This window comes from Falco biarmicus, chromosome 3, assembly GCF_023638135.1.
Source record: "Falco biarmicus isolate bFalBia1 chromosome 3, bFalBia1.pri, whole genome shotgun sequence".
NCBI lineage: Eukaryota > Metazoa > Chordata > Aves > Falconiformes > Falconidae > Falco > Falco biarmicus.
Genome location: NC_079290.1, coordinates 116,866,864 through 116,893,326, shown reverse-complemented (window position 1 = coordinate 116,893,326; position 26,463 = coordinate 116,866,864). Strand labels below are relative to the sequence as shown.

At 47.2% G+C, this 26,463-nt stretch overlaps 2 protein-coding genes across 7 annotated transcripts; one reads left to right on the top strand and one right to left on the bottom strand.

Annotated features, from left to right (window-relative positions):
• Window positions 1-219: 219 nt before the first annotated feature.
• Window positions 220-22,686, bottom strand: KPNA6 (karyopherin subunit alpha 6). Of its 6 annotated transcripts, XM_056332038.1 has the most exons (15): window positions 22,560-22,679; window positions 21,764-22,046; window positions 10,263-10,489; window positions 9,517-9,612; window positions 9,117-9,216; window positions 8,718-8,812; window positions 7,521-7,652; window positions 7,205-7,293; window positions 6,087-6,186; window positions 4,893-5,056; window positions 3,998-4,076; window positions 3,779-3,904; window positions 3,049-3,176; window positions 2,372-2,550; window positions 220-1,335 (listed from the first exon to the last, which is right to left on the bottom strand). In XM_056332038.1, exons 3-15 carry the CDS (start codon window positions 10,482-10,484, stop codon window positions 1,151-1,153), a joined length of 1,695 nt encoding a protein of 564 aa, XP_056188013.1. In that variant the 5' UTR covers window positions 10,485-10,489; window positions 21,764-22,046; window positions 22,560-22,679; the 3' UTR covers window positions 220-1,150. The 6 variants fall into 6 exon arrangements, with proteins under 6 accessions (XP_056188013.1, XP_056188011.1, XP_056188017.1 ...); XM_056332036.1 differs by lacking the exon at window positions 21,764-22,046 and having other exon boundaries at window positions 22,560-22,686; XM_056332042.1 differs by lacking the exon at window positions 21,764-22,046 and having other exon boundaries at window positions 10,356-10,489; window positions 22,560-22,686.
• A 2,018-nt stretch (window positions 22,687-24,704) lies between these two features.
• Window positions 24,705-26,273, top strand: TSSK3 (testis specific serine kinase 3). The gene is made up of 2 exons (XM_056333516.1): window positions 24,705-24,849; window positions 25,612-26,273. Exons 1-2 carry the CDS (start codon window positions 24,705-24,707, stop codon window positions 26,271-26,273), a joined length of 807 nt encoding a protein of 268 aa, XP_056189491.1.
• The last annotated feature ends 190 nt before the right edge of the window (window positions 26,274-26,463 follow it).

Below are 26,463 nucleotides of genomic sequence, written 5' to 3'. Positions count from 1 at the left end.
CTACCTATATATAATATAAAAAATACAGAGATTTAACTTTTTTTTTTTTTGAAGTAAAATGTACATGATCCAACTGTGAGCAGGAGGTAAACCTGAAAACTCAGGCCTGTTGCTACTGAAGTTAATACCACACACTGCTGTCAAGTGTAGCTACATCCTCTTCCTCCAACCCATAAAATGATCCACCCCAACCCAAGTCAGAAAAAAAAAAAACCACCACCCCAGAAGTCAAAACATGTTTTCATGGAAAAAAAAAATTACAATATTTCAAGTAAAGATGAAGATGGGTTTTCACCATTTCAACAGTTCTGTGACGTCAGTCAGTAGCAATGCAAACAAAGCCTGTGCAACAGCAGCTGTGCTTCCCATTTCAAAAACCACTCAAGCATCCTGCCCTCTTCATAGTTACCATCTTTGGGGTCTTGTTGCCTTTTTTTTTTTTTTATTTTCTCCTTGTAAATACCACTAGCAGTTCTTCAAAAAAACAAAACAAAACCAAAAAAAAAATCTAGACAAAGGGAAGAAGCCTTCCCCCCAGAAAAATATTCCCAGGAGTGGGAGAACTTCTCATTTCTCTGTCCATTTACAGTATATTTCAGGGGAACTTGGCCCAGGTTCAACAGGACTGTCCGCTGAAGGAGGGGCGCAGAAAGGCCAGGGCTAAGCTTTGCTCTTGGCAAATTAGAGTCTTTAATAAAGAGTAACATGTGCAAAAAAAATTAAATAGATCAACCCAGGTTTCCAGAATTATTGTTGTCAGAATGCTTACTTTCTATGTGTGTTCTTACCCAACCCGATGCTGGAATCTCAATTAAGTACCCAAGGTAAGAAGTGACATTTGGAAGAGATCACCACAAAGAAAAATATAACCCAAGAGGTGCAGTCTGTTACCTCAGTGTCCTTCCTCCACCCAGATGCCAGCTTTAAAGACACGTATGCAGCAGCAAAAAGAAAAGTGTAAGAACATCCCCTTCTCTTCATGAGGACAAAGCACTGTTGCTAGTTGTTTGAAGGAAGAAGAGTTTTCTAACAGGTGGAGTGGGTGCTCAGCCTTCCATTTGCGAGGAGGGGATGGGATGATCAGCTGCTCCCAGTTGCTTTCTGGCAAGGTTGTGGTGTTCTTCCCCCCCCTCCCCACCCCGCGGGCACATTATAGCTGGAAACCTTCCATGGGGGCTTCAGGTTGCTGGAAGATGAATTGCTGCTGGTTCTCATCTACCTGGGGAGCTAAAGCGGAGTCATCCTCTACTCCAAAGTAGTGCTCAATCAAGTCAAAGGCCTTCTGGTAGATCTCTTGGTTCTCGTGGCTCTGTAGGAACTCTATCTTATCCAAACCTTGGAGGGGAAAAAAAAAAAAAAAGTGGAATGCAATGAAACAAGGAGATCTTGATATTTGCACTGTCCCACATCCATCCTCCCACCCTTGCCCCCGTTCACTGCAAGAACCTTTGTCTGTGTTAAGATTTGCATTTTTGTGAGCAGCACTGACATCTAAAGCTAACTATTCCAAAGCTGCTTGGGATTTCATCTGTATCAGGCAGCGTTAATGTCTTTTTCAATAGTAGGTTTTGCTGACACAGCTAAAGCAGATGTGCTCCCAGCTCCCTGCTGGAGACTGAATGAGATTGCAGTGAAATTAAAACAACTGGCCCTGAACAGTTCGGTAGTTACAGGGGGTAGGGAGGAGAAGGAAGCAGAGCCAGTTCCAGTAGCCTCCAGCAGAAGGGCAGCAACAGCTTTAGCTGTCCTAATTAAATTCACTGCCGAACAGAAAGCACCCAAGCACAATATACTCTCAAGAATTTCAAGAATTATTCTTACTGGGAGAATCAGGACACACAATGTAAGAGTCAGTGAGAGGGCAAATCAGACACTGGCAGCATACAGGGAGTTTCAGACCAAAATAGGAACTGCTCCTCAATGCATTAAGAGCAGGACAAAAAAAACCACCAAATTAAGGCACTCCAGGGAAAGTTGAGTCTCTCTGGATTTCTACTATACATCTACAGTGTAGAACCAGGTACAGTTAGAGCAATCTTAGACCCAGAAGTGTCACTTTTACTTAGCTCAGCTTATTTCTGATTAATACTCCCAACTGGTGCAAGCCACAATTATCAGCTTGGCCTCCAGGTCTAGGAAGCTGGGATCAGAAGTATGACAGTTTTTACTTCCAGGTATTTTTGTCCTACACCCAATCGTTAAGAGTCTAAAAAGACAAGATTACTGGAGCAAATACTGGCTAGTTTGGAATATATTGGATCCCTTAACACAGCAGAAAAGCAACCAAAAAAAGCCTAGTATAGTAGACACCTGTCAATACATCCTGTGGCATTCAAGGTCAATAGCACCGAGGCCACCAGCCACAACCTACCATAGGCCTCCTCGATCAGGCTACAGTACGGGTTGATGCCTGTCCCACTCTGGTTGGCCTCCTGCTCTCCAAGCCTCAGTATGTTCTCCAGGCCGTTCAATGCCACCTGAACAATCTTGGAGTCCATGACAGTCAGCAGGTCACAAAGAGGCTTGATACAACCCAAGTTTACCAAGTATCTGAAGAGAGAGGACCAAAACCATACACTTGTTCAGGATCTGGCAAGCATCACCTCTGCTCAGTTAGCAAAAGCAAGGGAAACGAGTCAAAGTACAATTAAGTTAACGTATATATTTACTGTTCTGCAAGGTTAATTCTTAGCCATTTATTTGCATTTGTATACACACCCCCTCTAAGAAACCTGCTAACTCCCTTTGAAATCCAGGTGCTACTCAAATTAAGTTTAAGCTGTCATCAAGTTTGGACATTTAGCCTAGTTAAGATAACTAAGGGGTGGGGGGGGGTGGGGGGAGAGAAAGTAGTCTGGACTGGCTTATCCTTATTCAGAAGGAAGCTACGGTTTACAGCACAGTATACAATCCAGCTACAGCTTTGTCTGTGTCTCAGCTACTCTCCTGGAGATTCTCCAGATTACTCCCTTTAATTGTCTTGCAGTTCCCATAAAGACAAGGCTACCATAGCTAAAGTTTTCCCCTAAGAGCAGCCACAGGGAGTACCTGATCTGTTCGGGAGTTCCTCCTGACGTTGCGTTTGTAATGGCCCATGCTGCCTCTTTCCTCGTGCGGAATTCTGCTTTCTGCAAGATTTCTATCAGTACAGGGAAAATGTTTGCATCTATGACTGCCTGGGGAAGAAAAAAAAAAAAAAGTAGTAAGAAGTTGAATTGGCAACATGGTTTCTAAAAGGCTATTAACAACCTGAAAGAAACCTCTACTTCCATTTTCCAATGTAAAAGAACTTTTCAAGCCATACCCTTCAGCTATTCCTCCATTTCATCCCTCAGCCAAATCCTATTAATGCTAGATGTTCAGTTCCTTAACTGGCACAGCGGACAATCCCTATTATTGCATCAATACTGTAGGAGTGCTTTCATCACTTATCTGCCTTTGTATGTGGGTCATTAAAAGGATAATTAAAACTCCACAAGCTCCAGCTTTTCAAAGGGGTATCTCTAATTGAGCATGGAGAAACAGGGGCTGGATCTCCTCTTATTCCATCGATCCAACCTGTGGGACTCATTTCAGGCTAGTCCTTCATGGTACAATTAGCAAGCTTTTTTTAGCTCTTGTTTGGCAGATGGCTGGGAGCAGCAAATTTGCAAATTACTGCAGAGTAAGAGATAGGAACAAAACCAGCTTCTAAGTGTCAGATCAGAAAAAAGTTGCAAATTCTTAATGCCAAGCTTGGAACGTGGGATCATGACAGGTGAGCTGGAGAAGACTGTACCTGTATTTGTGCTCTGTTTCCCGCTGTGATGTTGGATATAGTCCAGCAGGCTTCTTTCCTGATTGACTCCTTGGGGCTACTTAATAAATGAAGGAGACAAGGCAGAGCTGAACAATTCAGAATCACCTTTTGAGAAAAGAAAGCAGAAGTGAGATCACCGGTCTCGGGTACAGAGGTGATGGGCACTACATTGCCCTGAAGGACAGCCGTGTCCCTCACCTGGGTCTGGATGTCATCCCCTGTCACGATGTTGCCAACTGCTCGCAGAGCTGGGGAGGCCACTTTGTAGTCGTTGTGCCTGCAGGGAAAATGGTGCAAGGACACAAACACAACTATTACATCACACGCACCTGGATATTTAGAAGATTCTCTCCCCAGTATCTCCTGCATTATTTACTTAGAATTCCATCCCCTGGCATACAGAAACACACCAAGTTGGCCATATTGCCACTGGATAAGCAAACTGAAAATGAAGGTGCAATACAGACAGTTTTCATCCTTTACGTGCCAATTCCATCACCATCACCTTCAGCTTAATTACAGATCTTACCTTTTACATATCCCTCCTGAACAAAGATGTTAACCCCATGACAACACCCAGAATTTTTCAGGAGAACCTTGGAAGCAAGTATCTTACAGTTCTACCAGTTCTGAAGATGCTAAAGAGAAGAGGCTCATTCAAACTGCACACAGCAAACATTTTTGTCCAAATTTCCAAACAGATATCAGAGAAACAAAACCAAGCTGACTTTTGCTAGACATTATTCTTGCCATCTTCGATTTGCCTAGTAACTAGGCTTCCATAAGCACATTTGAAGTTTGAAAGCACAGGACACTCTGGAGTCCTCTCTCCTTTCACAGACTAGAAGTCTCAGTCTGACTTCTCTTCAATAAGTTCTTCCAGGCATTTCTCTCAGAAAGAAAAGCCAGTAAACTCCAGCTCTCAGCCTGCTTCAGGCCCTGTACTGCTCCAAAGTCAGCTCAGGCACCCATCACCTGGATCCTGCGCACATGAGAGGTGTGAAGAGTGCTTTGACGGGTTTTGATATGAACCCATGCTCAGCCACACGCTTCCCAGTCTCACTGGGCTGAAGCAACAAGACAAGGTACTTACATTAACAGCTCCACCAGTCGCCGACACACTCCCGAGTCAATAACTGCTTGAATTTTCTCATTGGGGCCATCTGATAAGTAGGAAAGAGCCCAGCATGCATCCGCCAGCAAGTCAGAGTCACTGTTGAATAATAATCGGGACAACACTGGCAGGCACGGAGATACCTACAACAACAACCACCAGCCCAGAAGGTTAATCACATCCTGTCAAGGACCGCCACATCTGCATGCAAACACCACACGGTTATGCTGACTGGCAAGATAAGCCCTGGATGTCCACAGCTGCCCTCCCCAAAGTCAGCAGCTTCCTTGTTGGTTCATGTACCTCATAATCACAGTGTCTAAAGTTACCTCCACAGCCTTATTGCTAAACTAAAATTACATTGGTTCCTCCAGGACCAAGTCTAGACTCCTGAGACGAGTGCTACTGTGCATGCTGTCATTTGGAAGCTCCTTACATGTCTTATGTAAGAGTACTGCTCCATTTCTTATTCTTAATAACCCTAAATAGCTCAGCATTCAGAGCAACAGCCATCAACAGCTACACCTCCGAGTACTTCAATAATTTAGATGTGGTTTTATATTCACACTCAATTCAGATGTCATCCCTCACCACAGGCTTCCCAGCTTTGACACTCAAGCTTTCACTTAAAAAAAAAAGTGAAAGCACATTGATCTTAAAACATTTTTGTTCTACCAAAGAAGGATGAGACACCTGAAAGGCCAGCAGAACCTTTTGTTAGTGCTAGTAGCACACCAGGAAAGGGAAAGAGGAAAGCTACCACAGCTCCCACGTAGCTACAGGAGTCCTGTTTTGTAGCATTTAGAGGTCTCAGAATCAAGTTTTCAGTCACAATTCGAGCAAAGTCTCAAAAATGCAGAGTTCCTAAAAAAAGCGTTCAGAAAAGCCCACAGTGTGTGTATGCTACCTTGCAGGGAAGCCTGGGCTTGCCCCTTATTTGAGGGGTCCAGCTGATGGGCTGCCAACACGGAATTTTCAGCAGAAAGGCTGGCAGAAAATCAAACAGGCACTCAAACATCTGCTGAACAGTGCCATCGAGCTCAGGAGGAAAAGCCTCACCCTGTTCCCTCCCAGAATGACTTACAGAAGTCCAACAGCCAAAAATAATTTAGACAAACAGCTTCACTGGGGATCTCCCCATCACCTGTCTGCCAACAAGGGATTTATTCTCACCTTATCAAACTCAGGTGGTGGACTCTTTCCTCTGCACAAGTTTGACAAGGCCCAGACAGCATTTCGTGTCATTGTCAACCTGGTGGACTTCGTAAGGAGCCTAAAGAGACAGTTACCATGAATTATAATCCTTCATGCAGACGCCAGCAAGGAAATCAAAAGAACAAAAACGAGTATGATTTTAAGGAATTCAAACCACTATTCCACTGGCTGTAGCTCAAGCTATGCTGCTTGTCACTTGAACCTCTCAGTAAGCAAGAAGAGAAGTGACATGCAACTACTTCTTCGGATAAATAGCTATTATTCCTAACAACGTCAAGTGACACGGGTCAGAAGGCAAGCTCCACATTAGACAAGTTGCAGAAGGAAGGGCAAGTTAGTCAAGTGCAGTTCCAAGTTCAAGTTCAGCCCAGGCAGACACTCACACCCCTATGTGAGGTCGGACAGTCCTCACTAGAGACCGACTGACACAAACCACGGTCTCTCAGCTCCCATGAGGACAGCAAGTCCTGTGGGCTGAGGACTTCAGTCAACAATCACTGCTGACAGGTGACTGACAGAAGTAGCAGTACAAGCCACGGCATTTGTGACAAAGCATCAGTTTGCCAGGGACAGGATAAAGTCAAGATGGATTCTTTCCAGAGCAACCAGAGCACATGCCTGACAGCCAGATCTTCTGACTACGGTGGGTATGCACCACACCGGAGCTGCAGAGGCAAGGTGGGGTACAGAGACCTGTGCCTTTTCCTCAGCCCTAGAGGAGCCCACTCAGACAAGCACCTGGAGTCCGTAGCACAAGCACAAAGAGCAGGCACCTGGAGGGACACGCAGTGAAAACAGCAAGTCTGGTGACTTCAGAAAGACAAGCGCGCTGCAACAGCACCCGCTTCAGATTCAGAGCGGTGTAAAGGTTTGTGAGAAGGCATGTTATCTACCAAGTCCCACGCTACTGATCAGATCCTTGTCTCAACTGCCAGTTTATCTGGTACCAATGGTTTGATTCCCAGTGATCACCGCCACACATTGCTAGGGAATCTATTCGCCCAGCTCAAATATTGCTCTGCTGCAGTACAGTGGGACTTCAAGAACTGTATTGGCAAGTATTCATGGCTACTCACATTAATAAGGGAGGAAGAATAGCGCAGTTAAGGACATAATCTCTACAGACAGAGCTGTCTCCAGCAATGTTCCCCAATGCCCAGACAGCCTGGAAGGAAACAGCAACAGTTTTAGCATTCACGCAGTTTCTGAACAGAGGAAGAAAGGGTAGTGTGCTAAGAAAGCATTTTCCTGTAATTCCAGTCAAACAGTACTTCAATTTGTGGTCTGGAGCCAGCTGTTAGACACTGGTCACTCATTTTAAACACTGCATTTTTATTATGTGCAAGCCACTGTGTTTCTCTCCCTAACCCCAAAGTAGGAAATGAACCTTACCTGTTCTTGAACATCCTCAAAGTCAGAGTTTAACAGCTCTATAAATATAGGAACTGCCCCAGCCTCAATTACTATTTTTGTTTGTTGAGAAGTTCCTGATGCAATATTCGTCAATGCCCACGCCGCTTCAAACTGAAACAAGCAAATAAGTGACAAAAATAATAAATCCTGATTTCACAAAATATATGCCATTAAATTTTGGTTATAATTCTTTCAACTTCTACTAAAAGGTTGTGAAAGAAAGAAAGCATACCACAACAGGACACCTCAATACTCAAAGGAAAAGGAAAGGATTTTATTTTATTGAGCAATACAAAAGCCACATCTGCTAAATGCCTTCTCAGAGGCTATAGCTTATCAAAGGATTAGCAAGTGAAGGCATCACCAGTCACACCACATCATTTCACCTACACAAGCATTTTCCAGCAAGAAAAGTGAAGCCACATAGCCCATAAACACATGTGGAGTAGAAAGTTTTCTATACCTAGTGCAGACTAGCCAGTTCTAGCCCACCCTCTCATCTGGCCAGCACCACAAAGATGCCTTGAGTTCAAGTGAAGCTGAGCAGCAAGCTCCCTGCTTTTGCCACTCGGGTTTAAAAAGAGATTTCCATTCAGTTCTTCTTGAAAGCCCCTACAATCCATGGCCTTGGGCCAGAAGAGAGGAAGAAAGATGAAGGCAGTCATCAACTCGGATCAAATTCCATGTATGGAAGTATCTTTAACCCCTACAAAGTAACTATAGTTATTACCAAGCTGGAAGGAATCTCAAGAAGCCATCTAGTCTGTCCCTCTGCCCCACGGCAGGATCAGCACTACCTAACCCATTTCCAACAGACTCTTAGTTTGTATTTAAAAGTCTCCAATAATGGAGGTTTTTTCCTCACAGAATTTCTTCCTACACATTTATTCCATGGCTCCACTACCTCCCAGCAGAAATATCAGACACAGGAAGGCCAAATTCTTTTCCGCTGCAGCTGAACTATGTTGGTTTTGCCAGCATTCTTTCAAGAATTTAGAGCAATTTATAATTTCCTTTTTTGCCTAAGCCTTACGTTCTCTCCTATACATCGTATAACCTGTGTCTTTTAGATTTAAGACACCACTTTTCCCTGAGAGCACCTGTGGGTTCATGTTGCTAAGCTGCGAAGGTTAAACAGCTACATGCCATGAAGAATTCATAACCCATCTCCTTTACCTGTAGTGTGCAATTTTCACTTCTTTTCAGGAATTCGACAAATCTGTCCACCACTCCCTGAGTGTTTATCACTTCATCTATCGGAGGATTCGGCTCTGAAACAGCAAGGCAGCATCAAAACTGTATATAGGTCTAATGCAGGGGAATAACAAGCATGAACTATTACTGAATTGAATGATCTCAAGCTGTACTGAGTTCAGCAGGACAAGTCTCCGGAATCACTTTCTGTACAATTCATACAACTGTAAATCATTAGCAATATAATAGATCATCAAGTTTCTAGATTTCACTTTCTTGCCCCAAGCTCAAAGCTGCCAAACTTCTGTATAATACATGTGCAAAAATGCTTGCAAAAGAAAAGCTACATCAGATCCCATGGCAGGGATAAGTTCTTTTTACCTTTGGAGAGCAACTTCCTGAATTTCTGAGTAGTTGCTAGCTGTAGATCAGGGTCATCTGAGAAAAGCATCTCTACCATCTCTCTCGTGATCACTCCCTCCTGAAAAGATGCAAAGGGGGACAGAACAATGGTTCCATTTCACACTGAGATTATTTAAGGCATCACAGTCACAACAGCCTACTGTGATTTTTGTGCTTAGCTAGTAATCCAAAGCTTCAAAATTTGAGATTACAGCACACTATTTACTTCCTGGCAAACCTCTCCAGTTCACGGTAGTAATATTTCCAACATTCCCAAAAGCAAGAACTAAAAAAAAACCACTGAAGTTTGTCAGCTCTATGCAGTCCACAGTATTAAGTCTATCCGAAGGCGCAACTGCAACAAGGAAAGGCACCTTACCCCACATGTTGTGGAACTAACATAAGAATCCACAAGGAGACTATCAAACATGGAGGCATCTTCATTGATCAACTCCACATTTCTTCTTTTAAAGAGCTAGTGGGGAACAAAACACAGGAGTCATTATTAGAAAGCAATGACGAACAGTCTTCAAAACTAGACATTCCTGTTCCTCAAACAAGATACAGTCAGCTTGACTGAACGCAACCTGAATAGGGAAGCGGTCATTAATAACAGCTCTGCACTCTGAAGACTAGTTTGGCATACAAACCCCAATAATAAAACACGCCAAGTCTTGCCCTCAGATATGCAAATGCACAAGTCACCGAGACACTGGTACAAGCAAGTGCAGAATTTGACCTAACAAGTTAGGGAAACTGGGGAGAAGGCAGCTTGTAGATGGTACACTAACAGAGCAAGTATTTAGTCTGAGCCACACACATCACCTGGAAATCACCTCTTACTTTCATAGCCCTCCAAGCCAAAAAAATCAGCTCAGAATTAAGAAATATATGCAGCCCATACTTTCACTTGCTCTTCCTGCTTCTCAAGGAAATAACCCCATTCGCCAATTAATCCAAAAAACCCCTTGAAAAACAAGGATCTGTGAATAAAAACCTCCAGTACCCCAAGGACAAAGCACCTGGAGAGCTCTTGATGTGAACTACACTCTGTACTAGGTACAAAGAAAAAGAGAAAAGCAAGATCTGAGTTAGAACAGGAAAACAAGAGGACTGCCAACGAACCTTATTGCACAGATCCTTGAAGATTCCAGTTTGGCAGCAGCACAATCCTGGTTGTGTTAAGGCTGTACACAAGCTAGTCAAGATGACAGTTACCTGTTGCTCTCGTTTCTGTTTGCGCAGCTGAATTCCTTCCTCTTCTCTTCTCCGACGCATTTCCTCAGGATTTAGGGCTTTGTTCTTGTAACTCTTCATTCGATAGTTATCCTTCGCAGGACTCGCCATGGTTTCTGTGAAGAGGAAGAAAAACCCCATCTGTTTCAGATTTCTTGTCACTCTGCTCCTTTACCAACACGTCCTTTCTGACAAGGAAGCCTGTGCACACGAAGCAGCATGGAACAGCCAGATTAAACAAACTTACTTGCAAGAGCTGGTCTCTAACACTCAAGCAGAAGCTTCAAGTTGGAATATGATCCTAACCTTAGCTCCTGTGATATACCGTTAAGGCAAAAGTGTTACAAAGTTTCTAGGAAGCAAAAGAATAGATTTACTGTTCCAAAAGGAACCTGGATTCAACTTTGTAATACTGAGCACGTTACCCAGGTGAAAGGTGTCTATTCCAAGAGCCCCACTGTCCTCAGGAGGGTTGTAACTAAATTCTACTTTGTTTTTAGTAGAAATTATTTCCCTTGTATCATCACAGCATAAACCACACCCTGATTTTTTCTCCCCAAGTTTCAGAGGTGCACGGTGCATGAATGGCAAAAATACAACAGAACTCACAGCAAACTAAGGCCTCGATTTTACAGTAACAATAAGAATGCTGCAAAAAGCAAAGCTGTCCATAACATATAGGCCACGTCTGTCCCACCAGGTTACTGCAAGTGTGCAGTACCTGACCTACTTATTTTGCTGCTTCATATCTGACTAATGCGGTACTTCAAACTGGATTACTTGTGTACTTGCCTCCTAGTCAGGGAAGTGACACTCCACTATTTGGCACAGTTAAAGGCAACCAAGGCCAAGCAGTAACCTGAGCACAGAAGGATATAAATTCCTCAAGCTGCATCCAGCTGTAATCCACTGTTTCAACCACATCCACTCCTTTTCTACATCTTTCCAAACTCTCCCTTTTTCCCCCGTTTATGACAGATTATTTGCGTAATACCTGTGCCTTTCTCAGGGCACTAAGGAAGCAACCATGATACACAACAGAGTGCTCAGTAACCTTGAGAGCAACTTACTCCTCTGCAGAAGTCTGCTGGCCACTATCTTTGTTTTCTTCTAACTGCTAAGGGCAGGTGGAAGAAGTGTCCTGTGGAAGTATGCAGTACTACCTCCTCACCTCTCCTCTTTCAAGCTTTAAGCACTCCTCAGCCACATTGCTTACAAGAAGTTTCAGGCTGACTTATCAATTGCCTCCAGCCATTCTGGAGTCCTTCCAAGATCAGCTGGAGAAGTTTCAGACCTTACTGCCCTCCTACTAAGAAAGCCCACAGCCAAGCCAAAGAAAAAAAACCTGACACATACAGTGTACAAATATCCAACATTTCATTGCCATGGAAAGAGGAAACAACTAGGAAAAAAACCCCGTATTTTAACAGGAGAGCAAAAAAAAAACAAACCCCAACTTCCAGTTCTACTGTTTCCCCAAAACAGCTAAAAAGACACCAAGCATTGTGGAAAAAAAATGCTATTTCACAGCATCTGCTTCCTAAGAGGGCAATCTCTTCCCTAGCCAAAACTTCAAGAGGACATTCTTCTGAAAAGCAACGGATCGAGAAAAAACTCCACCAAACCCCAAGTTCCTCTGGTGATTTACACTGTAATAGAGAGGCATGTCCCTGGCAAACAGCCCTGACCCCACGCTGCTCAGAGTTGTGAAACAGTTTTGAAGCTCATCAGCCAACAGCTGCACCCAAAGACAACGCCAGGCTTGAAGAGGTGCAGCATGATGGGTTGCAAGTTTATTGGCACCTCTGAAGCTAAAAACAAACCACCAACCTCAACTCTTCGGCAGTAAAAGCTGTATTCCAGTGCCAGGTTAGAAAGTCTTTTTCAGTAACTTGCTTAGGGCAAAGTAGCCAGAAGTTGTAAGAAAAAAGGACTACATCATGCTGAGCACCACTAAAGAAAAGGCATAGAGCCTCAAAACTGATTGTAGGGTTGAAGCAATCAACTTACAATAGGTCTTGCAAAATCTTGAGCCTTACAGAAGTTTACCTTTCTTAAATACTCCATTTTATAAGGTCTGTCCTCAATAAAGCCAAGGCAAGAAACCTACTCACACCACACTACACACGGCAGCTGGACTGTACCTGACAGCCTTACTACGAAGCCTCTATTAAACCATTAATTTTTTTCCTGAGTTCATTTCTCATGAATTTCAGAGGAAGAGCTGGCCTGTCTCTAAAGGCATTTGACAGTACTTTCCAAAAGACCATTTACATGGCAAAGTGCAGAGATTGAAGATCACAGGAACTATGCAACCGCTCCCACTCATCCATCCCTCTTCCCAGCAGCACTGTATGGCAAGACTGAAAAATTTTTAAATTCTTTTTAACTGGAAAGCAGTTAATTCAGAAGACAGAAGATTTTAAAAAAATCTACAGGCTTTAAATGCTTATATCTGATTTTACAGTAGCAAGGTGTGTCATCTACATATACATTTTAATTCAGAAAGTGTATTTAACTAGCACTGCTATGTCACTGTATTCATATTACTACCCAACGCTAATGGCTGGTACAGCCACACAAAAGAGTTGCTATCTTAATTCTGAAGATTACAACAGAATCCCTAACAAAGACAAATTAGTTACCTCCCTTTGGAAAGTGAAGCCTCCAATTCAAAGGTAGTTTTTAAAGAAAAGGAAGACAAAAAAGTGATTAAATGACTTAACAGTATACACAGGATTTCCAGCCAGTTAGTCATATAAATAGCTAAGTGACACATGACAGTTCAGCTGCCTCTAAACTTGCACAACCCCACTCAGCTGGGCACACCCTGGACCCTGCTCTGGGTGTCCAGAAAAGAGCCAGAGACACTCAGACGTGCTGCAAAGTCTCAGAGCACATTCAGCATGCTCATCAGCTTGTGTGGTTTAAGGATTTGTATTTCCAGAGCATCAAGAACACTGCTATACTGCAGGGAAGCCCCAGATACAACTAGCCCCTGAAGAGGGATTTTTCACATCAGCGGTGTAACAGCACATCACTGTGCAACGGTCTCTCTGGCACTTAATTTCCTATTTTCTCTTGCACACATTTCTCTCTTCAGATGATTTCCATTGACTTTTTCCAGTCCATCATCTGTGTCAATACTTTAATGACATCAGAATGCTAATTTGCGACATTATACCCCATTTCCATGGCAATGGATCAATGTCACAAATGCAGGATTATGACTTCACAGTGAACTCAGCAAATGCTGTAGGCACCACGGACTGCAGCAAGCCCAAACACATGAAACAAAACAGACAGCAGGATGCCAGGCACGTACAAATTCTTTACTCATAGTGTTTTGGTACAAAACATCTAGCTCATCCAGTGTATCTGCAAGTCGCGCTTTGTTATTAACTATTAAATTCTATCAGTGTGAATACCCGCAGAACAATCCCACTAAACCAGACTATTGGAGTAACCCGGACTGTCAGGTTAGGGAAAGCAATCACCTGCTCAGACACAAGTGATGCACAGAAGATACTCAAAAGACAGATTTTTCACATTGCACCTGAGAAGTTTCACTTTTACAGAAAAGGCCTCGACTGTAAAGTGGCAGTGGAAACTTAACTAGAGCAAGTTTCTTTAACTGCTCTAAAGTTTTAGCTGCTGCATTTAGGCAGCTCTGATTTTAACCTCTACAAAATGCTGTACTACTGGGACAGCACCTCGCATTGCACTTCTCCTAGGACAGTTTTTTCTTCTTTAAGAACCAGCTAAGCCCTGCCTTAAATCAAGATAGTATCAGCTCACACCCTAGAATTACAAAATTGTTCTGATGTTGTTCCAGCCAGAACTCCAGGGCTCCAAGCTTACCTGCAGCACACTCCAAGGAAGCTGGGCAACAAGGCTTTTTCCTTCTATACCGCAGCAGCTCACCCGGAGCAATTTGCGCAGCCTGCAGCTGCTCCCGGTCCCCCTTTTTCCCCTGAGACCACACCAAACAGACTGCACACCAGATAAACCGTTCTGGCAGTGCCTGCAGCCTGCTCACCACTTATCTCTCCCCAGAAGCCGCCCCCCTGACCATCCTCCTGGCACGACAGGTACAGGTACCCGTTCATGTGATGGGGAAAGGCTGCAGGCACCCAAGCACGGGTGCCTGAGGAGGCACAGTGCTGTGAGCCCATCTAGCAACTTGCTGAAGAAAGGGGACAGGCTTACTGCCCATCTTCCAAATACTTCAGTACATGGCAATGCAAGAGGGGCATGCAGGCATTTGGACAGTATGGCCAGACACACAGGCCCAGCATTGTCCCTTCACAGCAGGCACAAAACCGTATTTTCGCCCCCAGAGCAAGCTAAGCTCAAGCCTGTCTGCCCAGGTGCCTGCCTGCGTGGGAGCAGGACTGTTGCAAGGGCCAGAGCTTGCCCTGTTCTACTAGAATATCAGCACAGCATGAATATATTGTCAGAAAAGAAAGGAAAACAACAAGAATTAGGACAGAATTAGAATGAGGCACGCCCTCCACCAGTGGAAACAGTAACATAGCTTTTCCAAAAACAGCAAAAGCTAGTCCAGCTACTTCAGTTTCAGGGCCTTGCTTATTATACTTCATTCCTACCATTCTAGCCTCCTGCTGCAAGAGACAGCTTAGTTTTCTAGGAATCTGTTTTTCTCCAAGTCCAGCATCCCTTTGATTACCCTGGAACAGGACAATCTGTACCTTTTCCTTTTTCACTGGTCAATTAGAACAGACTACTCCAAGTCCCTTTGAAGCACCCGTGCTTCCTCAGCAGTATTTTGCCATCCCTGACCACTGCTTACAGAGGGGCTCTGGGTGTGCACCACACTTACCTCAGCCTCTTCGATTCACCTTCCCTAGGGCAGAGTTAAAAAATGCAGAGGTAAAAGCTTGTACTGTGTTAAAAAACTGACTCTGCAGAGCTTTGAACCCATTTCTTCCCAACACCTCTGCAGACCAAACGCTTCCACAAATCTACACGAGTTTTAACACTGTTTCCAAATAGGAAGAACACTTGAGTATCTGCTGTTTACAACAAAACCTCACAGAGTTCACTCAAGAAAACAGTGAACTTAAGACTTGCAAGACTGACTTGATTTAAAATAGCACTTCTGACCGAGCCTGGTCTGCTCTAGGAAACCCCTGACCTCACACGGTACCCCAAGTCACTGCCTTTTGTACCCAAGTATCTCCCTGCATTAGTGAACTTTATTCACAGTAGCTCCACAGAAAAAAAAAAAGTGACAGTATTTGCATCTCAGTAGTTCTCCTATCGAGCATCCAAGCTCTGCACCTTGAATCAGATCTGCCAACTATTAGCCCCAAGATGCCAAATCAGGCATTAAATTCAGTGCTAACATGAGACATTAAATAGAGTAAGGATTATCAGCCTGCATACATAAAGATTTATTTCTATATCCTGAACACGTAACAGCAGGTAACCCTGGCTCTGAAGGACAAATTTTTAACTCCATTTGTACATGTCTGATGATTTACTTTAATAAAGCATAGCTGTGTAAAGCTTTGCTCAGGCACCTCAGAGACCAGGCAGACATAAAAAACAAAACACTTGGAAGTCTTGGATCAGAGGCTCTGTCCCAAGGAAAACAGCAGCAATTGGAAAACTTGGCAGAATGGCCAAAAGGGAACATGTACTGTCAGAAATTTTTTAGCTACGCAAGTGGCTCTGCAGGGTGACATGCTCAAGGGAAGTCTGTAACTCGTTTAGGGACGGCCCATGAAGCCACTACCCGCCCAGCTGCAAACGAGGACTGAGATTGAAGCAGCATCTCCATCATCCTGAGCCAGAAAGAGAGACAAGGCAAGTATCAGACAAGTAACTCTGCTCACTATGAACTAGGCATGAGTAAATGGCCATGATCATCTCCTAAGGTCATTTCAGAACATGAAGCAATTAGCTGCCTTTCCAGGTCCATATTAAGTGCACATGTAAGCCCAAGACTGGTACATCTTTCAGGACTGAAAGCATCGATGAGTTAAAACACAGTTTTATAACTTGTTTTAGAAGACTGTTTGCCTACATCCTCAAAACTCACACTACTAAAAGCCCACATGAAACCAATCAACTTCCCCATTATTCTTTCTTAGTCTCCCCAGAGAAAAAAATTGCCTAAGTGGGATTTAAAGCCACTATGAGATCATGCCTCCTAGCATACAGCACTCCTTTGGCATACACACTAAGAAGTCCCCATGTCAACAATTACTGAATGCTAACACCTTTGGAATCAAATTATTAATAAAAATCCGTCCATTAAAGCCAAAGCAAGGCTTTATTAGGCTAATAATTTATGCTGGGAATGACTTCAGGTGTTCTGTGAGCTGAGAATCCTCTTACAAGAGCTACAGAAACAAACTTATGGATGAAGCTTAACTGAACAATATCTTTACAATTCCTTGTGCAAAGGAAACCTCCTCAGGACATGGAAGAAACTTGGCTCCTGTTTTGTTGGCAATGGTTGGTCTCACTGAGGGGAAAAAAAAAAAATCCTCCAGCTGTCATGTAAACCAAAGAATTACTAGTACAGTTGCCACACTCATACTGAATGACCATGAGGTATTTACCACTTTAAAGAAAGGGAAAAACAGTGTGAAAGTTTGACTTTGAAGGCTCAGCAGAGCACTTAAATCCTGTAAGCATCCACATAAAAGCCAACACACGCCACAGTAGTTCAGCCAGAAAACTAATTCCAGGGTCATTACTGCCACGCCAAGATTATAACGGCTTCTTAATGTTACTGGATCAGAAACCCACCCTTGCTTCTTTCCAGATGACACTCTACCCATTTCTCCGCATTACCAAAAGCATTTACTTCATACATTTTTCTCAGCTGCTGATTGAAGCCTCCAAGCTGAGTCACTGCAGGGACTCACACATCTAAATCAGGACTTGTGCTGCTGAGTCAGGCCGAAGTGGCAGAGCAGAGAAACAGTTACGCTGACAGATCTGACAAGGCCTTTTTTAAGCCAAAACACCCTTTCACAAAGGTAATCTTCATAAGATATCTATTACAGCGCTGTTGCTGGGCATAAGACACATACCTAAGGCAAAGCCTGGCCAGCCAGGAAGACTGACAGCCACGTGTTTGGAGCGGAGAAGGGTAGCAGAATTATGCAAGTGTAAATGAATACACTTGATGAACTCCATCAGCACTGCTCTGCCAATTAGTGCCCACTGGGTACATTTCAAAGCTTCCCAGCCCTGAGCAAGCGCTGGGCCAAATGACCTCCAAAGGCCCCTTCCAACCTTAGTTTTCACTGTGACAGTATAAACTTGGTCAATCACAATTAACCCCCCCCTAAATTTGTCAGTAGTAGCAAGACACGCTCAGTGAACTCTGTTTCATTTGACTGGCCTTACTGACTATATTCTTTGGGGTTTTCCTACCCAGCAGGAAGTTTCTCCATTTCATATGCTTACCTGAAAACCCAGAGGAACCTCCCATCTCCTCCTGCCTCCCCGTCTGCACAGGCTCCGAGCTAAACATATATTCCTACAGCATCATACTCCTGCTGCAAGAAAAATCTAGCAGCAGCACAGGAATGGTTACTACTCTTTGCTGCCCTTGGTCTCCTCATTTTCGCAGAGTCACCAAGTTGCATAGAGAGAGAGAGATAAACCACATCACATTCATGTAAGTCACCACCACCCCGTGCCAGGGTGCCAAGGAGGTTCAGAAATGGAAAAAGGAAAAACAGGACTTCTCCACAACAGTCACCAGGACAGTAAGCTCGGTAGGTGTCTTTCTCTGCAGGGTCTATGTTCAACAAAATGCCTGTGCGTTCAACACTGTGCCCTTCAGGAACAGAAGACAGCTGAAGCAAACTGATTTAGCAATAGTAGATATCAGAGAAGTTTGGATCACACAAAGAAAATGAACCTTACCTTAGAAGTAACTTAGGAGTACTTAGAAGTGTTAAATCAGAGGTGTAAGTCTAGTCACCTCCCCAACAATGTTAAAAACTCCATGTGATACTCAAGCTATCTCAAATTACAGTAACTGAGGCATTTCTTTAAAAAAATAAATAAATAATCAAAGCATTTGCAATATTTTTGGCTCTGAGGAGGAGGGGCCTGTAAGAATATGCTGATCATCTTCTGAGGCTGCACACAAGTCAGTGGGAAGTGGACATCAGGCTGACTACAGGTTATTGCTTCATGAACCCACATTTCTCCAGAAGGCTTAATAGTTAACACTCATAACTCAAAAAACACTTGTTATTTCTGCAGTCAGCTACCCAATACAGCTCACACGAACACACTGACAGCGAAACGCTGGAAACGATTCAGCGTTCAGGTACTGCATGTCAGTTTTAAACATAGTTTTTTATTGCTATCATCTACTTACAACTGAAAAGAAAATCTCTGGCCACTTCTGCATTCACCCTCTCATTGACTCTTTGTCAGACTATCACCAAAGCTGCTGCTTTAAGTGGAAAAAACCCAAACCTTCAATGCAAGAGACAAGTAAACAGTATTAGGCATTTCTGAAGTGTTTCAAACTCCAAAGTGTCTCTCTTCATCTAGCCAAGTATATCAACGTTAATCACCGGTTTCCTCGTAAAGAGCGTCACTTTATTATTAGCAATGCTTACGTGAATTTTGTTCCTTCCATCTCCCACTGGCGAAGGAGTTCCTTAACTTAGAGAACAGAAACAAAAATTCTTCAGAAACTCAGATACGTAATGCATTTTACAGCACTCTATAGACGTATCTTCAGTCAATTCTTACGAGCTTAAGAACTCGCTTTGCAAGATAGCATAAGGATTCGTCCTGACAGAAACTACAGATATGGATCTATTAATATCTCTAGAGGATTCTCTTCCAGAAAGCGTCCAGGACAACTTTATGATTTCAGTTGAAACTACAGAAAGAGAAGCTTAAATAATCTGTCCTTCTTACATACTAATTAAATGAAGTTAATTATAATAAATACATAAAAGTAGTTGAATTACCTGTACAGACTGTATAAAAAAGCTCTGAACTGCTACCAGAAATTAGCCAAGAACAGATGCTTATACTGAACGTGTCACTTGATAGTTTTGCAGTGAAGAAAAAACCAAATCAGTTCATTTGTTCAGAAGACAGCAGAGGGACAAGGAAGTTAAACAGTTGTGCCTACAGAAGAACCACTACCTAAGAAGCCCTGTCAAATAAACAGCAACACAAGACAATCCCTCTACAGCCCTGGAATTACCCCAGCTGCTGTTAAACCCTGGCAAAGTGGCCAAGTTCTGTCATCCTGTCACTTGTGCAGGTCTATTTTGCACGTTCACTCTGCTGCTTTTATATTCTCACACAAGTTATTTGGGCGTTTACTGCAAATAAGCACACGCAGAGCCAGTTCTCTTTCAGAGCAGTCTTAAACCCAGCCCGCCACCGTCCTCTGGCCAGGCACTTCGCACAGAGTACATGCTGTGCTAGTAAAACGCTTATCCATGCAGCTATTTGGCTCTCTAGTGCAGCAGCCACCATTGGCTTGTTCCCTTCTGGTTTAGCTACCAAAAGCCAGTGATGTGATATCACTACTGGAATGTGCAACAGCTTCGCTGATGGTGCTGGCTGTGGCGGGGGAAGGGAAAAGCAAAATATCTCTTTGGGGAAAATTAACAGTCCTACAGCACACTTGTCCTTCACTAGGGTCAGTCTGAGATTAGGTTTCCTTTTAGGTTATCCATCGCTGATGTAGAAAGAACCCACCTATTCCTCGGTTCAGGTCTTGATACACGTTAATTTCAATTCTACCTCCTCCTGATCTTTTCAGCCCTCCCAAAAAGAACGGTTTGGGGGCTTTAAGTCCTCTTCCACCTGATTTACACATTCTGAGGCATTCAGATTTCCTGAAGAGTGGACTGATCAAGTACAACAGTCTGTCACCTGAGGTCAGAGAGTCCTTTGTAGAAGTTCTTAAAACAGGGATTAAATCCTCAACTAAGTCAACTCACACTTGACCCGTGAGAGTTATAGGAGGTTAAAAACAACCAGAAATAGTCAGAGACAATTACAAAGGGCTATAAAAATCCAACAACCTCATCCTTCCCAACATGTGCTTTGCTCCAGAAACAAACAATACTGTCTGATTTGCTAAGCAAATTTGAGTTTATCTGGACTTCACTAACACAACGGTTTAAAGCTGAAAGGCTGAAGGCATTAGTACTTTCACTATTACACTATTTTAATGATCAAGCTCCCCTTCACAAAGTTCATGTTTGCTCTCCTGAACACAAGCAAACAAAGCAAAATAGCCAAAAAAACTAGTTAAATTCATCAGCCACAAAAGTTTTATTAAGAATCAAGCATTACATACTTCTCCACAGGCTAAACAGCACTATAAAAGCATTTAAACACATCATTTGCATAGCAAACGAAGAATGAACTGATGAGCATTTCTAACAACACAGGCAAGACCAATATCACAACTACTTAGGAACACTGTGGCACTCTCAGCCTGCACCATAGAAGAAGGGGGGGAATGATGTTGCACTGCCACCATTTAGTCCTATTAACCTAAAGCAATGAAAAAGCAGTCTCAGTTTATTTTAAAAGTCAAGAAAAAGTTACATCAGGATAATTCAAATGAAGGGGAGTATTAAATTCTTGCTGTCAGAAAAACACCTGCTTCAAATTCCAAGAAGCAATGGGGAGGCAGTGGTGGGAAGCTCCTTTGCATGGACATCCTCAGCTCCAGATAACACAGGCCGTTTTCAGACGTTGACCGAAAGGCCCAAGGACATTCTTCTACTCAAAGTTACCAGGCAAGATTTTACATCTCAAGCTATAAATTAAGTTTTAAAAACCGTTCTGGACTGGGAGGTGCTGCAGCCATAGACTTGCAACCAGCAACTTTTCCCAGAACATCACAGGAGGGATTTGAAGATGGCAGGAGAGTGTCTGATGAGATCATTTTGATCAAGCTGGATCCCACCCCAAAGGTCATTTTTAAGACTTTCAAAGGCAAGTCTGGTTAAAAGACAATACTGCAGGTGAAGATGAGGAAGACCCTAATGCTTAGTTCTCAGAAGATTTTTACTCTGCTCTGTAGAGAATATGCCTGGCTTTCCCATTCACCTCATCCATTCAAATCCTGTCTTACTACTTGAAGCCTCAAGAAAAAAGAAAAAGTCACCTCTCCTCCCCAGGCAGGGAGCTTCAATTTCAGGCTTTGCTGAAAGCGACAAGAGCCCACTGCTATTAAAGTACTTTTTGAAGGACAATACTCCTTCAACGTAGATTTCATTGCAGCTAACAGAGAGAGCTACCTGCTACTTCTCTTAAGTATATTTAATGGTACTGCCTACAAAGATGCAAACTCCTCTACTATGCTTCTTTCCTGCACAGTGTCAGGAGACGTGTCTGCTTACATTGCCCATGGGGACGTGCCACACGGGGACAGCCTTGCTAAGCTTGACACCGCTGCTGAAGTTTTATTTCGTGAAAGCTACAATGGCCGAGGTCCTGCTGGGTTATTACAACGGTGGACAGATGTGTCGGACCACACTGGCACAAGGTCCTAAACTCTTTCAGACTTCAGGATTTAATTGACACAAAGACCGGGGATGTGACAGCACATCACACACTGACGAAGCTCCAGGTGCAGCAGCTCCTCTCCACCACCGCCACCGCCGGAGGCTTTTACCTTGGGGCCTGCAGCAGAAACAGCCCCCGACACCCAGCAACCCGATTACTGCCGCATTAATTACCCACCCGGACCCCCCTACCCCAGCCCGGGGCAGCCCAAGGCCCGAGCTGCCGGTCACCGAGCGGCTGACAGCGCTGCCTAAGGCGGGCAACCGCCCCCCCCGGCAGCCCCCTGCCCCGGCGGCCTGTCCCTGGGGGCGGCCTCCGCCCCGAGCCCCCCTCAGCGGGAGCCCCCCGCGGGCCAGGCCGCGGGCAGCCGGCTCCGAGAGCCCTGCGCGGGGAAGGCCCCGCCGCGCCGGGATGACTCAGCGGCAGGGCCCGCAGCCCCCCGCCCCGCCAGGCCGCCCCGCCGCCGCTGAGGGGAGGCGCCCGGGGCTCCCGGTGCGGGACGCGGGCGGCACCAGGACGGGCCGGCCCCGCTGCCCCGGAGGCCGGCCGGCCCCTCCCCCGCGCCCCGCTCCCCGCGCCCCCCGCCCGCTGTCCTGCAGCCCCGACCGGCGGAATCGCGCCCGCCCTCACCCATCGCGGCTCCTCAGGCGGCGGCTCCCGAGCTGCGGCGGCCACAATATGGCGGGCCCGGAGAGGGAGGGCGAGCGGCGCGGACGGCGGCCGGAGCGGGACAAACCTCCCTCGCGCGGCGGGGCCCCGCCCCCCAGATGGGCGGGGCGGGCGGGGCGGGGCGGGGCGCTCCCCACGGGCGGCTGCGGTGCTCGGGCGCCCCCAGCGGGCGGGGGCGGCGCGGCAGGGACGGCGCCTGTGTTCACTCCTGTCCCCTCGTGTCTCCTCGTGTGTCCTGTCCCCTCGTGTCCCCTCGCCTCGTGCCCTGTCCCCTCGTGTCCCATCACCTGGTGTCCTGTCCCTCCTGTCCCGCCCTTTCGTGTCCCACCCCTCATCCCCATCCCCTCATGTCCCCTCTTGACCCATCACCTGGTGCCCCATCCCTCCTGTCCTGTCCCTTTGTGTCCCACCCCTCATCCCTGTCCTTTCATGTCCCCTTGTGTCTCATCACCTTGTGCCCTGTCCCCTTGTGTCCCATTGCTTCATGCCCTGTCCCCTCCCTCACCTCCTGTCCCCTCATGTTCCACCACCTGGTGGGTGTCCTGTCCCTCCCGTGCTGTCCCCTCGTGTCCCACACCTCACTCCCTGTCCCCTCATGTCCCCTTGTGTCCTATCGCCTTGTGCCCTGTCCCTTCATGTCCTGTCCTGCCGTGTCCCCTCTCACCCCATGACCCCCCATGACAAACACACCATAGCATGGGTTTTGAACACAAAACCGCTCTATGATCTCCTTTTATTACAAAGTTCGTCCCCAGCCCGCGTCCTTGGCAGCGCTGCGGCTCTGGGGCCAGCGGTGGTGGGCGCAGGGACCGTCAGGCAGTGCGAGGCCGGCCTCTGCCTCCCATGGCGATGAATGTGTCAATGGGGACGTGGGGCAGCGTCAGGCAGTGGCTGCCAGGGCATCGCTGCAGCTGCCTGTGGGGAGGGAACAGTGTGAGGTCAGTGACATGGCACAGCACGGCATGGCACGAGCCAGCATGGCCTGGCACGGCACTGTCTGATATGGCGTGGCATGGCACAGCATGGCACAGCACAGCATGGCATGGCACAGCGTAGCCTGGCACTATCCGATATGGCATGGCACTGTCTGATATGGCACAGCATGGCACGGCAAAGCATAGCATGGCATGGTGTGAGCCAGCATGGCCTGGAACAGCGTGGCCTGGCACAGCACAGCATGGTACTGTCTGATACGGCATGGCATGGCACAGCATGGTATGGCACTCTCTGATATGGCACAGCATGGCACGGCACAGCATGAGCCAGTATGGCACAGCACTGTCTGATATGACATGGCATGGCACAGCATGGCCTGGCACAACATAGCATGGCACTGTCTGATATGGCATGGCACAGTGCAGCACGGCATGCTATAGCATGAGCCAGCATGGCCTGGCATAGCACGGTATGGCGCTGTCTGATATGGCATGGCATGGCACAGCATGAGCCAGCATGGCACGGCACAGCATGGCACACGGCACTGTCTGATATGACATGGCATGGTGCAGCACAGCACAGCATGGTGTGGCATAGCACAGTATGGCCTGGCACAGCACAGCATGGCACTGTCTGATATGGCATGGCACGGCATGGCACAGCACGGCACAGCATGGCACATCCCAGGAGGGCTTCCCCCTCCACGCCATCAGCCAATGCTTTTGGGAGCAAAATGAGCTGCGTTTTGTTTGCTCTTGTTGCCGGCGGTCCTGCCCCCCCTTACCTCCCCGCAGCCTGCTCAGCGCCCGCCGGCCCCCATGTCTCGGGGGGCACCGCCGAGCTGGGGCAGTCGCCAGCCTCGACCGGGAACCTGCGCACCTGCGGCAGCCGCCGGGAGCTCATGGCCGGGCCCTGGGTGCGTCTGACCGGCGAGAAGCGGGTGGGTGACCGGGCGAGCGCGAGACCCCCGGCAACGAGAGCACAAGGGGACCACGGGGAGAGCCCACCCAGCGCACCCCGGCTCACCAAGACAACCCTGAGTGACACCACCCGGCTGCATCACAATGCCCCCCCCAGGCTTTAAAGGGTCCCTCTGTGCCCCCCCCCGGGCTGTTGCAGAGTCGCTGCTGGATGAACTGGGGGAGCGAAGGGTCCCAGCCCCACGAGGACATGGAGGGGTTTCTGCTTGCCCATGGCTACCAGCTCAGCAGGACCCTTGGGGAGGGGACCTACTCCAAGGTGAAGGAGGCTTTTTCCCAAAAGCACCAGAAGAAAGTGGCAATTAAAATAATTGATAAGAAGGAAGTTCCAGAAGGTAAGAGGTGACCCCGAAAGGGCTCCAGGCTGAGGCACTGTTCCTCCCTGGAGGCTTTGAATTCCCAGTAGAAAACTGGTTTCCCACCCTGGCTGCCTGGGAGTGAGGGGGCAGGTTGTGCTGGGGGGTCCTGTGGTGCTGGAGGGTCCTACAGTGCCGAGGGTCCCGTGATGCCAGGGGGTCCCATGGTGCTGGGGGATCCTGTGGTGCTGGAGGGTCCCACGGTGCTGGGACGTCCCGCAGTGCTGGAGGGTCCTGTGGTGCCAGGGGGTCCCACAGTGCTGGGGGGTCCTGTGGTGCTGGAGGGTCCCACGGTGCCAGGGGTCCCGTGGTGCCAGAGGGTCCTGCAGTGCCAGAGGATCCCGCAGTGCCGGGTGGGTCCCGTGGTGCTGGGGGGTCCCGTGGTGCCAGAGGGTCCTGCGGTGCCAGAGGGTCCCGCGGTGCCGGGGGGTCCCGCAGTGCCGGGGGGTCCTGCGGTGCTGGGGGGTCCCGCAGTGCCGGGGGGTCCCGCAGTGCAGCTCAGGGCTGCAGCCTGGGGAGCAGGACCTGGTTAGGTGGCCGCTGCTCCGACCGCAAGGAGGGCAAAGTGCTGCTGGAGCCCAGCATCCCGCCCCAGCGAGCAGCCGCGGGGATCGGTGCCAGGCCGTAAGGAAACAGGGACCCCCGGAATGAGCCCCCTCCCTCTGCCGAGCGCCGCAGGGGTGCCCAGAGCCAGCCGCTCAGGGACAGCCCCGTGAGCAAACCCCCCTCCTCTCTCGGCAGACTTCATTCACAAATTCCTGCCCCGGGAGCTCCAGATCGTCAAGTGCTTGAACCACAGGAACATCATCCGCGTGCACGAGATGCTAAAATCCACCAAGGGGAAGATCTGCCTCGTGATGGAGCTGGCGGAGGACGGGGACATCTTTGACTACGTGCTCCGCGAGGGTCCCCTGCCCGAGCCCCGTGCCAGGGCGCTTTTCCACCAGCTGGTCGAGGCCATCTGGTACTGCCACGACAGCGGGGTGGTCCACCGCGACCTCAAGTGCGAGAACGCCCTGCTGCAGGGCAACACCTTGAAGCTGACGGATTTTGGCTTTGCTAAGCTGCTCCCCAGGGACCGCCGGGAGCTGAGCTGGACCTTCTGCGGCAGCACAGCCTACGCGGCGCCCGAGGTGCTGCAGGGCATACCCCACGACAGCTGCAAAGGCGACATCTGGAGCATGGGCATCATCCTCTACATCCTGCTCTGCGCGCGCATGCCCTTCGACAACACCAACATCCCACAGATGCTGCACCAGCAGCAGAAAGGTGTCTCTGTCCCTGGGCACCTGGGCATCTCCAAGGAGTGCCAGAACCTCCTGAGAATGCTTCTGGAACCAGACGCAACCCTGAGACCCTCCATCGAGGTGGTCAGCAGGCACCCATGGCTCACTAACCCCTGAGAAGAGCCTGCCCTGCTCACCATGAACGGAACAGATAGTTTCTAAGTTTTTTATAAATTTGCTGTTGTTTTCCACCTATCCAGCTTCGCAGGTGGTGTGCCAGGCCTCTGGCTGGCAGAGACAAGGCCTAGCTCATACTTGGACATTTTTAGCGGCTCACTCAAAGCCCCCCATGGGTGTCCCACCTTCC